The sequence below is a fragment of the Ctenopharyngodon idella genome, chromosome 12 (genome assembly GCF_019924925.1).
Source record: "Ctenopharyngodon idella isolate HZGC_01 chromosome 12, HZGC01, whole genome shotgun sequence".
Taxonomy (NCBI): domain Eukaryota; kingdom Metazoa; phylum Chordata; class Actinopteri; order Cypriniformes; family Xenocyprididae; genus Ctenopharyngodon; species Ctenopharyngodon idella.
In genome coordinates, this window is record NC_067231.1 from 8,975,566 (window position 1) to 8,990,214 (window position 14,649).

The 14,649-nt window shown below is 41.6% G+C and overlaps 1 protein-coding gene across 3 annotated transcripts in view; it reads left to right on the forward strand.

Moving 5' to 3' along the window:
- grid1b (glutamate receptor, ionotropic, delta 1b) overlaps nt 1-14,649 on the forward strand; it is a 451,695-nt gene that overhangs the window by 381,258 nt on the left and 55,788 nt on the right. For all 3 annotated transcript variants that reach the window (XM_051913594.1, XM_051913592.1, XM_051913593.1), the window contains exon 6: nt 8,061-8,234. In XM_051913594.1, the coding sequence (XP_051769554.1) occupies nt 8,061-8,234 (174 nt within the window). The remainder of the gene's footprint in view (nt 1-8,060; nt 8,235-14,649) is intronic.

Sequence of the window (14,649 nt, forward strand, 5' to 3'; positions counted from 1 at the left end):
GTCTATTAATTCCATTTCTGACCAGTAATCAGAGAAATTGTAAAGATTTGTGCATCTCTGTACTGTACATATCTAAGAAAATGCCCATGTGTTGATATTGCATGCTTAACTTTGCATTGATATTGCATGCTCAGCATAAATCCAAATGTACAAATGCCTAAATAGAAATCAAGTTGGTATCACACAAAGCAGTATGGACTTCGATACATATTCCATACTGTTTTTTGTGGTCTATTAGCTTGTGTTCATTAATTTCTCTAGCTGAATTTCTACAGTACCAGTCACAACCTACTGCTGAAGGTACTGCTTTCTCCCCAGATGTTTGGAACAGCATGACTGTCAAATTACAAGGAGCATTGCAAACCCATCAGTGCAGGGAGAACACTCGTAGGCTTTTAGCGTAAACATATATCCTCTGAACCAAGAGTCACATGGGAAACATAAGAGGACATACATTGAAATGGGAAAAGGATGTTAGATTTAAGGTTTCTTTTTGTCCTGGCTGTTTTTCTACTCTTGCAGCAAATATAGTTAGATACATTTTCCACTTTCTCTACATGTCTGTCTTACCATTTCATCTACCTGTGAAAGTTTTCAGGCTGGACCATGAATAATGGCTGAGCAGCATCTTGATGATAAATATTTCAGTAACAGAGCTGTTTTGCCTAATTTATTTACAACATATCTGCCATCTTAACTTTGCAAGATCACTCTACATGCAAAAAGCTAAGACAAGACAAACAAATATTATATTGTCTCATGAGAAATTAAATGCACAGATAACAGTATTTCATTTGCTATATGCCGCTGTAACTTATTACAAGAACTCTTTTGTAATGAAATTATGCTTTTATTATTATTTCTTGCTGATACAGCTGCACATTTCCTCAGCGTCAAATGTCAATGACATTTCTACATGTAGGCTACATGCATTGGTTGTTTCACAAAACATCCAATACCACCTCATATCACCATACAGATGCTAAAAGTGCCCTTTAATGTCGACACGGCTGGTAAGCCCGTTGTTTTCAGTTAACCATTTGGCATCAATATTATATCATTATAAATTTATTTTCTCAAAATAACTGTACAATTTTGCTGGCTGATTTTTGCCATTCTTGTGACTATAAGGATCACCTAAGGATGTAATGGTCTGGGTGCTCTTCTGGATATCAAAGGATATCCCTATCAATCACTTTGATTGGGAGGAGAACCTGTAATTACTGGCAGAGGGAAATCTGTTTTGGTGAAGTTCTGACACTTCTTCCATCTGAAGTGGGAATCGTACTGCCCTGTACAGACTCAAGCACAGAAGCACATGGCTGTCTGTCTTTCCTGTCTGTGCTTACCTTACCACTGTCCCAGGCTCACATGGTGAGCTGCCTCAATTTTCCTGCAGATTTGCGATCAGTGTCTACCAGGAGTGTGAGTGGTTTCCTAACTGTGGATAAAGGTTATTCACAAACAGTCTCTCAAACATGACATCCCCCTCATAGTACTCTCTAGTAAAACTCAAGGCAGCCTTGCTTAATTTGGAAAACTGATAAAGATCAGATTTGATACAGAGTTTACTCTGCTATAAGGGCTTAACACAATTCATTATAACTGCTAGAGATAGCTGGGCTCTGTCTTTCACTGAAACTATGACAGCTTATGCTGTCATCTTACTTGGAAGATTTTGTCTGCCATTGTGGCCTCAGGGAGGTACGTCAAGGTAAAACTGACATCTTTAAGGTACAACTCAATGTTGTTTCCTGGGGTTTGAGGAATAAAAACCTCAACTTCTAGTGCAAGTTCCCTAAGCAAATGTAGCCTGTTGCTAGATTGTAGCATGGGAGCGGATAGTTTTAGGAGAGTCACAGTTATGCCACTTGATGCTGACCTCTGCACTGCCCTAATGATGCCTGAATCTATTTTATTCCTCCTTGCTCTATTTCTTTGTGCTTTTTCAGCTGAGAAATTTCTCATCTTTAAATTCCTAATAAATTCTTATAAAAACTAATAAAAGTTTTATTCCTAGTCTCACTAGAACTCAGAAAAAATTAACTCTCTGTCTGTACTGACCTTTGGGTATGGGCCAACTCTGTTTGCAGAGTGACCATGGGCCCTATTTTAATGATCTAAGCGAATGATCTAAAGCGCACGGCGCAAGTGCGCTTAGAGCGTGTCCGAATCCTCTTTTGCTAGTTTAAGGGTGGGAAAAATGGTCGCCGTGCCCGGCACATGGTCTAAAAGGGTTGTGCCTATTCCACTAATGAGTAATGGGCGTAACGTTCAATAAACCAATCAGAGTCTCATCTCCCATTTCCTTTAAAAGCCAGCTGCGCTCGCGCCATGGCGGATTCGCTATTTACATGCCGGAATTTACAAGTGGAAAAACTGAACGCTTTTCTAGTGAGGAAACGGATCTGCTCGTGCATATGGTTAAAGCGTGCGAGCAGACCATCTACGGGACAAGCCGGATTCCACCAAAGCATTTTTATCTTTATGCACAATAATAATCTTTTACATTGTAATCCTTTTATTTTTAATATTTGGCATGTTTGTGTGCTGCTGCCCTGTGTGTGTAATAAGCAGAGTGTATGTGCGTTGTGCACCCGCATACAGGCGCATACTAACACGCTCTTTAAATAAAACAAATATTGTGCCATTGACTTTAGACCAGGTTTCAGTTGGTCAATGGCGCAGTCTATTTCAGTCAAAATAGTAACGCACCAGCAATGCTCCTAAACACACCTCGTTTTCAGACCAGCATGCCCATGGGCACACAAATGGGCGCAAATGCATTTGCTATTTAAACAACGTCACGCAGGACGTGAAAATGATAACTGCGTCAGGCTGAAACTGGCAAAAAACACTTGCGTCACGCCTGGTGCCGCATTGCTCTGGGTGTATGATAGGGCCCCATGTCAGTTTTTATACTTTTAAACTCTGGCTTCCTGGCTCTCAGTGATAGACTGCAAGCTTTCTTTCTGACAATCTGCATATTTTAGCTTCTAACCTCAAATTATCCCTGTGCAAGTCAGCCAGCTCATTCCTAAATTCTTGGAACTTCTATAATTTTGCCTCAGACACATTTTTCTAATGATCTAGACCTTCTCACAAACAGCATCACCAAAAATTCCATGTTAGTCTAGCTGCACTAGCTAAATTTTGCTGGTTAACAACATGAATTTTTTTTTTTTTTCTTAACTGCTTTGAAATGGCTTTTTGTTCACTTTTTAGACAGAACATTTAAAGAAAATACAACAGCAAGACAAAATAAATATAATTTAACTAACCTAGCTTATCAATTGAAGCAAAAATACATCCTTCTGTTCTTTTAAATGGCTGTGTTAAAATTGCATGTTCAGCCGTTTAGTGAAGCTGATTGCTGTAGCCTATATGCAGTGTTCCTTCATTTTTTTTATTATTTTTTTTATTTATTTATTTTTTGTAGCTGCTGTTGGAATGTGTCACATGGTGGTGGCTGTTATTAAGCGCACAATGACTGAGAATCAAAAAAAAACACTTCATTATAAAAGAAAACAAACACTTATGAGCTCACAGGAGAAATCACAGAGAAACACAACCACACTTCCATAAACGATACAGGACAAAGAACTAAGGAGAATTCAAGGCTTACAGTAAATACATGTGGAGTAATGCGGATAATAATTAAACAACAGGTGAATGAAATCAGTATGGGACCTATGGAAACAAACTGGTGAACTAATGACAGAGAACATAGGCAAACAGTAACAGAACATACAAGTTACAGAAGCTTGGTAAATTTGTTGGTGATCAAATATTCAATATCTCTACTCTAAACAATTAAGTTAGTTGACATAATAACAGCAACTGCAGTTCAAACTAACATCACGTTCTACAATGATTGGTTACCAAGGGAGGGTAGCCTCCTCTGCAATGTATTTTTTTCTCAACATTCTGACCACTGAAAGTCAAATACTCGATGGTGGTTGGATCATTTTTTTTAACAACGGAGATAAAAGTCTCTGGCTATGGATTTGCCTCCTCTTCCCTTTCTCTCTATCAGACTCTCTTTAGTTTAATTTATATCAGTGAAGTTTAATTACATCAGCAGATTCGGCACGTTCAGGAAAAAGCAGTGGTGGTTCCGACTTTAGTAATAATTTATGATGATTATTATTAAATCATTAAACATTAAATCGCCCTTCTCTCATTTTCATCTCAAAATTTTGGGTAGGCTGTGTCTCCCTTGCCTTCCCTCACGAGCCACCATTGAATTCCTGTTGGTCTGAGATGGTCTTTTCAGCAAGGTTCTTCCAAACAGCACAGAGGGTTCGGCTGTGGTTTGTGGTGGACCAGCATGAATATTTATATGACATTTAAATATGAAGACTTCAGATGCAAAACCCTCTAAACACCACCTCCATCAACAATGAAATAACGATAATGAGCAAATGCTTTCTGCACATAGTATACGTTCATTAAATATTTTAAATCTCAGTTTCAGCCCATTTAGAATTACTGGTTCATTGGCAGAACCCTCTAAACGCAACTTCCCTTTGCCAGCAAAAGCCTCTAAGTTCACAGAACAAATCAGAAGACGTGAATGGAATAATATAATTTCAAGATTAATGACTGTGTGCGTATGTCACAACCACCGGTTCCCGCACTACACTTCCCAGCATTCCCTCTGCCCTGCACCTGCACGTCATCACCTTCACACGCACCTGAGGACCATCATCATTAACACTCATTTGGACTTGTATTTAACCACTGACCTTTCCCACTTGTCTTTGTCGGTGATCGTTCATGTATGTGTTGGTGTATGTTCCTGTATTCTCCCGTATTCTCCTGTGGATTATCTAGTAAAAGACTTGTTTGGACTTTATCTCCTTGTCGTGTGCTTAATACACCAGCATCCGTAACAGAATCACCGACCGCCCTAAATGGATGAATGGGCCAAATTCATCACATTGGCTCAGGAGAGCCATGACTTTTTAGTTTATTCTTCACGTTTTTTCCTTTTTGCCGTCAGCAGCCAGCTGGAGGATGAGGAATTGAGGAAGTTGTACCGGATCGGGGCGAGCTACAATGGACCTTGTGAGCTTCCTGATACCACCGGCTTGAACTGGAGGGAGGCCATGCTGAGATGCGTGGAGTTCAAGCGGTCCCGATCCGGAACCCCTCCGTACCCAGTTCCCAACCAGAGACCCACCACCGATGGAAACGACGACCCCGCTGTGACGTCAGAGCCCGCGCCAGGAGGAGCGACCGAACCTGACAGCACCCCGGAGCCTGAGGTATTTCCAACTGAGAAGTTCGAGTCGGGGGTCCCTTTCAGCGGCGAGGGAGTAGGTGTCGAGGACGTCGAGCTGGAGAGAAGCCCCGCCCACCCGCCCGTCACTGAGAGTGAGTCCACCAACAACGATACTACTTCTCAGCTGTTTGAAAGCTCTCTATTGGACTTATCAATTCCCACCAGCCTCTCTCTGCCACATCCTCTACTGGAATGTTCTACAGAATCTCCATCTCTGCCTTCTTCCCTGACCCCAACCAAGTCTGCTGTTCTGCCCGAGCTGTCACCCATCAGTCCCGCTACACCACCATCACCTCCTCTCAGTGACGTGGTTAGATCGCGGGACCACTGTGAGCCATCTCCTCCGGGGCGTGAGGATCTCGTGGCTCCGCCTCCAACATCTGTTCCCATCTCTCCTCCTCAACCCGTCGACCTGACTCCTTCACCTACGCTCCTCCCTCCCTCGTCGTCTGCTGGGACCTTCGAGCCATCGGCTTCGCGGAGCTGCCTCGGATCGTCGACTTCACCTGGGTCGGACGTCACATCGCTTACGCAACGGACTTCCGGGCCGTCTGTTGCTCTCCGGCCCTCCACCCCTACTGCTCCAGCTAGCTCCGCCCTCCCTCAGGCTCCGCCGCCGCCCTCGGTCGCTCCAGCTACACCTCAGCCCTCAGGATCCCTGCATCCTCCTCGGATGGTCGTCGCTGTGGCTCCGTCGCGGTCGCCTGGGTTGTCATCATCGATCTGCTCGATCTGTCGTCCATCTGCGCCGTGGGTTCCTCCTCCATCGCCGCGGCTGCCTTCGCTCGTCCCCAAGGTGGCGCTGATACCTTCACCACCATGGCTCCTCCCTTCAGCGCCACCGCCGATGTACAGCATCCTGGTTGGGGACTGGGCCTCCGTCAGACTCGTCCTCCAGCTTCACCGTCCACCTCCTGAACCCCCTCCGGCCTGCCCCTTCGGATGTTCCTCTACGGCGCGAGGACGCGCCTTGCCGGAGGGGGGAAGTACTGTCACAACCACCGGTTCCCGCACTACACTTCCCAGCATTCCCTCTGCCCTGCACCTGCACGTCATCACCTTCACACGCACCTGAGGACCATCATCATTAACACTCATTTGGACTTGTATTTACCACTGACCTTTCCCACTTGTCTTTGTCGGTGATCGTTCATGTATGTGTTGGTGTATGTTCCTGTATTCTCCTGTGGATTATCTAGTAAAAGACTTGTTTGGACTTTATCTCCTTGTCGTGTGCTTAATACACCAGCATCCGTAACAGCGTATGAGCTGGCTTTCAATTGATAAAAAAAAGTTTTTATCTACTTTAAAGAGATTTTTAACTAAACAAGATGGGGGATATGATGAAATGAATGGACCTGTGGTAGTTTCAGTCACTGGCAAAAGGAAATGTCGTCAACCTCATAATTCTTCCCGTTCTAAGGCTAAAGAAAATAGTTGCAATGGCAATGACAGGATTTCTTGAGTAGCATGTAAAGACAACAGTGTTTCGTGTGCCTCTGTAACTCTGACAGAAATGGACAACCTACATTAAAGAACAGCTCTAGAGGTTTTTGCAATAAATAAATAAATAAATAAATAATAATAAAATAAATAAAAAAGGACAGTGAAATCTGTTTGAAAATAAGGCATTTCAATAACTGACTAATAACATTTTCATTGCCATTAAAGTGAAATTACTGAACTTGGAGCCTGATAAAAAATATTAAAAGAAAAATGTCAGACGGACAGAAGTTTTTTCATATGTTCACCAATTCTGTTCACAAGGTTGAACATATTGTAACAAACAGGGGAAGTTGCAAATTCTCGTCGAATAATATCTTGGCTGACTCAAAAAATATGTTAGAGGGGTTCAATCTTTGTTCTCCTATTGAAAACCATTTCCATTGCATTTAATCGACTTGCCATTATATATATTTTATTTAAATAACCCAATTTTTTTGTAATAATACCGAGCTTACCCATCCCAGCATTCCAGATACTGCTTTCAAATTGCTTGTATATTGATTGTTTCATATTCTTCTCTGAGTCCCCCTTTCCTCAATGTCCTGTGCTTTAAAAGAATGATTATGCCATTTTCTTGTGTTTCTTCCTTTTCACAATATCTCTGTCCCGAGGCCTTTTTAAAAGACAATCGTAACTCAACATAAAAAAAAATGTGTAAAATGTTTTTTTCTTTTTCAAAAACATACTGAGCTGCCTTGATGTATGCTGTCCACACAGACAGCTCCAACAACACTATTTTACAGTGTCCTTGTTACGTTACATGTACTTATTGTAGTAATAACAGTGAATTATGCATAATTACATGCAACTAACTCTAAACCAAATCCTAGTCCTAAGACTTGACTTGACAATTGATGTCAATTGAGTTTGATGTTAGCATGCTGCTAAGCTGCATAATAACAATTAATCCATATAATGGCACATTCAAATGTTTTAATTTAATTAGAATTAACTTTTTTTTTTTTTTTATCTATTGCCTTAGATATCTTACAATGTATCTTAGAAGGCAGTAACATCCCTTAAAATAATATATAGCTAAGCAACCCCATGTTAATCCCCAGTTTATTTCTCATATTAATCTGAAAAACCCAACTATGTCAGGGAAAATTATTATTTAAAACATAATGTGAAACATCATGTATTTTTTCCATTAGTTCTAATAATATAGATTATTGGACTGAAATTTGAATGTAATAAGTAATCAAGTTACTTTTGATTCATAAATACTCAAGATTAATCTTTGAATTCTGTTTCTGTGTGAGTGTAGGAGATCAGTGACACTGAGATTATGGAGTTGGCCCACAGTTCCTTGGGAAGGATGACCGTCGTCAGGCAGATTTTCCCTCTCTGGAGAGACAGCAGTGTGAGCTGTATGAGGAACAACCACCGCATCTCCTCACTGCTCTGCGACCCTCAGGAGGGATACCTGCAGTCGCTGGAGGTCAGTAACCATAGAAACAGCATCATTGCCAGGTTGCTGAGGCTATTTAGGAGATGGCATTCTCAAACCCATTAAACCTTGAACAAGTGAAGTTAAGATCAGGGATTTTACAGACAAAGGGACCCCAAAGTCTCTGACCAGATTTGTTTGGTTATTTATTTATTGCTAATTTATTTTAAACTTGCCCTTGTGGGTTTTCATTCAGTGATTTTAATTTTGGTTTATTTAAACTAGCTGCATCCAAGGATCTATGAATATGCTAACTAGCCCCGCCTCCACTCACTCGCACAAGCTCAGATATCCACTCAGTCAACTTACTGAGGTAAACGCTGCACAATGGTATCACTTTTTACAATGTCAGACACATGACGGTAATTAATATGATTAGCCTTTTGCTTGACTAAATTATTAAACAACTGCTAATAATGTGTTGCTAATGTTACACAAACCATGTTCCCGTTTGCAAGTCAGACAGCTGTTTTCTAAAAATCAGCATCCTTAGAAACGCTTTGCACACCTTAGAACGTCAGTGGAGAAAGGCATAGTTCATCATAACATTGTTATATACATCATACACCCGCTATATTGCTAAATCTACCCATTTTTTTATATCAGCAGAAAAATATACCGGGATAACCGGGATTCTTGAGACTCTCCTGCTTCAGAGAGCTCATGGTTAATGATATGCTATAGCCCGCCGGCATGTTTACATGATTGGTTGCAAGGTAGTTTGTGATGTCACAGACACCAGCAATTTCAAACCGCGGGTTTGAGACACTTTTTTTTCGCTGCAGTTTTAAATAAAATACTCAACAGTGTGTGTTGACTTATGAATTTGCACATGGTTTGTCTTAAAGCATATTAAAAACACCACATAGACACATAAACAACATTAAAAACTTGATTTTCACCACAGGGGGACGTTAAACAATTAAATTATTTAAATGGATTTAATGGATTTTTTGTTGTTGTTGTTTTCACATTTCGCCCTCACACTATTTCACTGTTAAAGCGTCATGTTGGAATTTATGTCCAGTATCTGTGAACAGTGCAGCCTGGCTTCTTTGATTTGATTGGCCATCTCAATCATTTAGACCTGTTAGACCATGGAGGTAGACAAGCCTAAATATGTAAATTTTTAAAACTTTTTGTTATCCTAACAACATAACTGGTCCCCCTCAATGTTATGGTGGTTACAGCCTTGTATATATATATATATATATATATATACAAACCTGTGTACAAAAAAGTGTTTTCCTTCTCTGTTGTGACATCTATATTCCTGCTTCTCAAAACCCCTTGAACCCACATGAACAATAGTTTCATAGTAGGGAACAGATGGCTGAGCTTTGCACCACACATACTCTGGAGGCTTACTCCTCAATTATTCATGAAAACGAGGGTTAAATGTTCTTTGATGTTTATTCACCTTGACAAGCAAACCACTAGTTCACAGCGGTGACAAACCTGACAGCTTTTCTTCTGCAAATCTGCAGTGTCAACACGAGCACCCACCTTTGTGTTCTTTTCTCTGTCACTCCAAAAACCAGCAATCACTGGAGTCACCCTCACAGCTTTTGCTAATCCCTCCAACATGCCTTAGCTGATGGTCAGTCTCAGTAAAGTGTGACAAATGTCTTCCTGTATGGACCTGTCAACTAGTGTGGCCATCATTCTCTGATCAGGAAGTGGTTGTTCGAACAGTAAGGACAGGTGCTATGTTTTATACATCAACTGGAATGATGACTGACACCTAGCAGCTCGTAACACTCAGCAGATGTCATACTTGGATGAGAAATGGCCATGAAAGTTTGATTTGAATCCGGTGGGTCATGGACAGATGAGACTTTCTGATGCACAGTCAGCAGTCAGTGTGCCTGGAGTGAGAATGCATCATTGTGTCTTACAGCCTTTGACATACTTGAGTTAAAACTATTCTTAATGAATACATCTCAATTAAATTTTTAATAAATATAATGAATAAAAAAAGGTAAAAGGATTGCAGGTAACATAGTTGACAAGGTTGTGAGAACTACAAGGTGCTTCTAAAGAAAATTGAATTTTGTTATATATACAGTGGGTACGGAAAGTATTCAGACCCCCTTAAATTTTTCACTCTTTGTTATATTGCATCAATTTGCTAAAATCATTTAAGTTCATTTTTTTGTACACACAGCACCCCATATTGACAGAAAAACACAGAATTGTTGACATTTTTGCAGATTTATTAAAAAAGAAAAACTGAAATATCACATGGTCCTAAGTATTCAGACCCTTTGCTCAGTATTTAGTAGAAGCACCCTTTTGACCTAATACAGCCATGAGTCTTTTTGGGAAAGATGCAACAAGTTTTTCACACCTGGATTTGGGGATCCTCTGCCATTCCTCCTTGCAGATCCTCTCCAGTTCTGTCAGGTTGGATGGTAAACATTGGTGGACAGCCATTTTTAGGTCTCTCCTGAGATGCTTAATTGGGTCAGGGCTCTGGCTGGGCCATTCAAGAACAGTCACGGAGTTGTTGTGAAGCCACTCCTTCGTTATTTTAGCTGTGTGCTTAGGGTCATTGTATTGTTGGAAGGTAAACCTTTGGCCCAGTCTGAGGTCCTGAGCACTCTGGAGAAGGTTTTTGTCCAGGATATCCCTGTACTTGGCCGCATTCATCTTTCCCTCGATTGCAACCAGTCGTCCTGTCCCTGAAGCTGAAAAACACCCCCACAGCATGATGCTGCCACCACCATGCTTCACTGTTGGGACTGTATTGGACAGGTGATGAGCAGTGCCTGGTTTTCTCCACACATACCGCTTAGAATTAAGGCCAAAAAGTTCTATCTTGGTCTCATCAGACCAGAGAATCTTATTTCTCACCATCTTGGAGTCCTTCAGGTGTTTTTTCATGTGTCTTGCACTGAGGAGAGGCTTCCGTCGGGCCACTCTGCCATAAAGCCCCGACTGGTGGAGGGCTGCAGTGATGGTTGACTTTCTACAACTTTCTCCCATCTCCCGACTGCATCTCTGGAGCTCAGCCACAGTGATCTTTGGGTTCTTCTTTACCTCTCTCACCAAGGCTCTTCTCCCCCGATAGCTCAGTTTGGCCGGACGGCCAGCTCTAGGAAGGGTTCTGGTCGTCCCAAACGTCTTCCATTTAAGGATTATGGAGGCCACTGTGCTCTTAGGAACCTTGAGTGCAGCAGAAATTTTTTTTGTAACCTTGGCCAGATCTGTGCCTTGCCACAATTCTGTCTCTGAGCTCTTCAGGCAGTTCCTTTGACCTCATGATTCTCATTTGCTCTGACATGCACTGTGAGCTGTAAGGTCTTATATAGACAGGTGTGTGGCTTTCCTAATCAAGTCCAATCAGTATAATCAAACACAGCTGGACTCAAATGAAGGTGTAGAACCATCTCAAGGATGATCAGAAGCAATGGACAGCACCTGAGTTAAATATATGAGTGTCACAGCAAAGGGTCTGAATACTTAGGACCATGTGATATTTCAGTTTTTCTTTTTTAATAAATCTGGAAAAATGTCAACAATTCTGTGTTTTTCTGTCAATATGGGGTGCTGTGTGTACATTAATGAGGAAAAAAAAATGAACTTAAATGATTTTAGCAAATGGCTGCAATATAACAAAGAGTGAAAAATTTAAGGGGGTCTGAATACTTTCCGTACCCACTATATATATATATATATATATATATATATATATATATACAGTATCTTACAGTAGTGAGTACACCCCTCACATTTTTGTAAATATTTTATTATATCTTTTGTATATATATATAAAATATATGTATATATATATATGTGACAACACTGAAGAAATTACACTTTGCTATAATGTGTAACTTGTATAACAGTGTAAATTTGCTAAGTCAACACACAGCCATTAATGTCTAAACCGCTGGCCACAAAAGTGAATACACCCCTAAGTGAAAATGTCCAAATTGGGCACAAAATGTCAATACTTTGTGTCGCCACCATTATTTTCCAGCACTGCCTTAACCCTCTTGAGCATGGAGTTCACCAGAGCTTCACAGGTTGCCACTGGAGTCCTCTTCCACTCCTCCATGACGAAATCACGGAGCTGGTGGATGTTAGAGACCTTGCGCTCCTCCACCTTCTGTTTGAGGATGACCCACAGATGCTCAATAGGGTTTAGGTACCCTCAGCTTCTTTAGCATGGCAGTGGTCATCTTGGAGGTATGTTTGGGGTCGTTATCATGTTGGAATACTGCCCTGCGGCCCAGTCTCCGAAGGGAGGGGATCATGCTCTGCTTCAGTATGTCACAGTACATGTTGGCATTCATGGTTCCCTCAATGAACTGTAGCTCCCCAGTGCTGGCAGCACTCATGCAGCCCCAAACCATGACACTCCCACCAACATGCTTGACTGTAGGCAAGACACACTTGTCTTCTACCTGGTTGCCACCACACACGCTTGACACCATCTGAACCAAATAAGTTTATCTTGGTCTCATCAGACCACAGGACATGGTTCCAGTAATCCATGTCCTTAGTCTGCTTGTCTTTCTTGTGCATCATCTTTAGAAGAGGCTTCCTTCTGGGATGACAGCCATGCAGACCAGTTTGATGCAGTGTGCAGCGTATGGTCTGAGCACAGGCTGACCCCCCACCCCTTCAACCTCTGCACCAATGCTGGCAGCACTCATACGTCTATTTCCCAAACACAACCTCTGGATATGACGCTGAGCATGTGCACTCAACTTCTTTGGTCGACCATGGTGAGGCCTGTTCTGAGTGGAACCTGTCCTGTTAAACCACTGTATGGACTTGGCCACCGTGCTGCAGCTCAGTTTCAGGGTCTTGGTAATCTTCTTATAGCCTACGCTTTATGTACATCTTTATGTATAGCAACAATTCTTTTTTTCAGATCCTCAGAGAGTTCTTTGCCATGAGGTGCCATGTTGAACTTCCAGTGACCAGTATGAGAGAGTGAGAGCGATAACACCAAATTTAACTGCTCCCCATTCACTTCTGAGACCTTGTAGGGGTGTACTCTCTTTTGTGGCCAGCGGTTTAGACATTAATGGCTGTGTGTTGAGTTATTTTGAGTGGACAGCAAACTGTTATACTGTTATACAAGCTGTACACTCACTACTTTACATTGTAGCAAAGTGTCATTTCTTCAATGTTGTCACATGGAAAGATATAATAAAATATTTACAAAAATGTGAGGGGTGTACTCACTTCTGTGAGATATATATATATATATATATATATATATATATATATATATATATATAATATACAGTAACTTTAATGGCAATGAAAGAGACCTGTGACAAATACTGTAATTAACACATTGCCAGGTGTGTAGAAGAAGAACCCCAGCACACCCAACCTTCATTTGAAATGCATCCTGACCTCTGACAGCATGCCAAAGATTCAACCACAGACCAAAGTGCTGATCATCAAGAGCCTGAAGACCAAGTCTCCTGCTGAGGTGGCAGACATCTTTAATGTATCTAAACATCAAGTTAAGAGGATAAGAAAAAGATTTGAAGAAACTGGTGAAGTTCATGACAGGCCCAGGTCAGGCAGACCCTGTAAGACAATTGTTCGAGAGGACCGTTTGTTGGTTTGACAGTCCAGGGCCAGCCCTTTTTCAACTGCAGCAAAGCTACTTAACGACTGGTCACCAGAAACCCCTGTATCTACAAGAACAGTTTGCCAAATTCTGTCACGCAGTGGTCTCAATGGCCGAATTAGTGCTCAGAAACCAGCATTAAACAGAAGACAACTAAAAAATCGTGTTGCATTTGCCAAGGCCCACAGCTTGCAGGAAGGATGGGCTGTGGAAAAGTGGCAGAAGGTTGATTTTTCCGATGATCATCTATTGAACTGCATCCCAATCGTCGCAAATACTGCAGAAGACCTATCGGAACCCGCATGGACCCAAGATTCACACAGAAAACAGTCAAGTTCGGTGGAAGAAAAATCATGGTTTGGGGTTACATTCAGTATGGGAGCGTGCAAGAGATCTGCAGAGTGGATGGCAACATCAACAGCCTGAGGTATCAAGACATTCTTGCTGCCCATTACATTCCAAACCACAGGAGAGGGCAAATTCTTCATCAGGATGGCGCTCCTTCTCATACTTCAGCCTCCACATCAAAGTTCCTGAAAGCAAAGAAGGTCAAGGTGCTCCAGGATTGGCCAGCCCAGTCACCAGACATGAACAATATTGAGCATGTCTGGGGTAAGATGAAGGAGGAGGCATTGAAGATGAAACCAAAGAATCTTGATGAACTCTGGGAGTCCTGCAAGAATGCTTTCTTTGCCATTCCAGATGACTTTATTAATAAGTTATTTGAGTCATTGCCGAGACGTATGGATGCAGTCCTCCAAGCTCATGGGAGTCATACACAATATTAATTCTTTTTCCACTGCA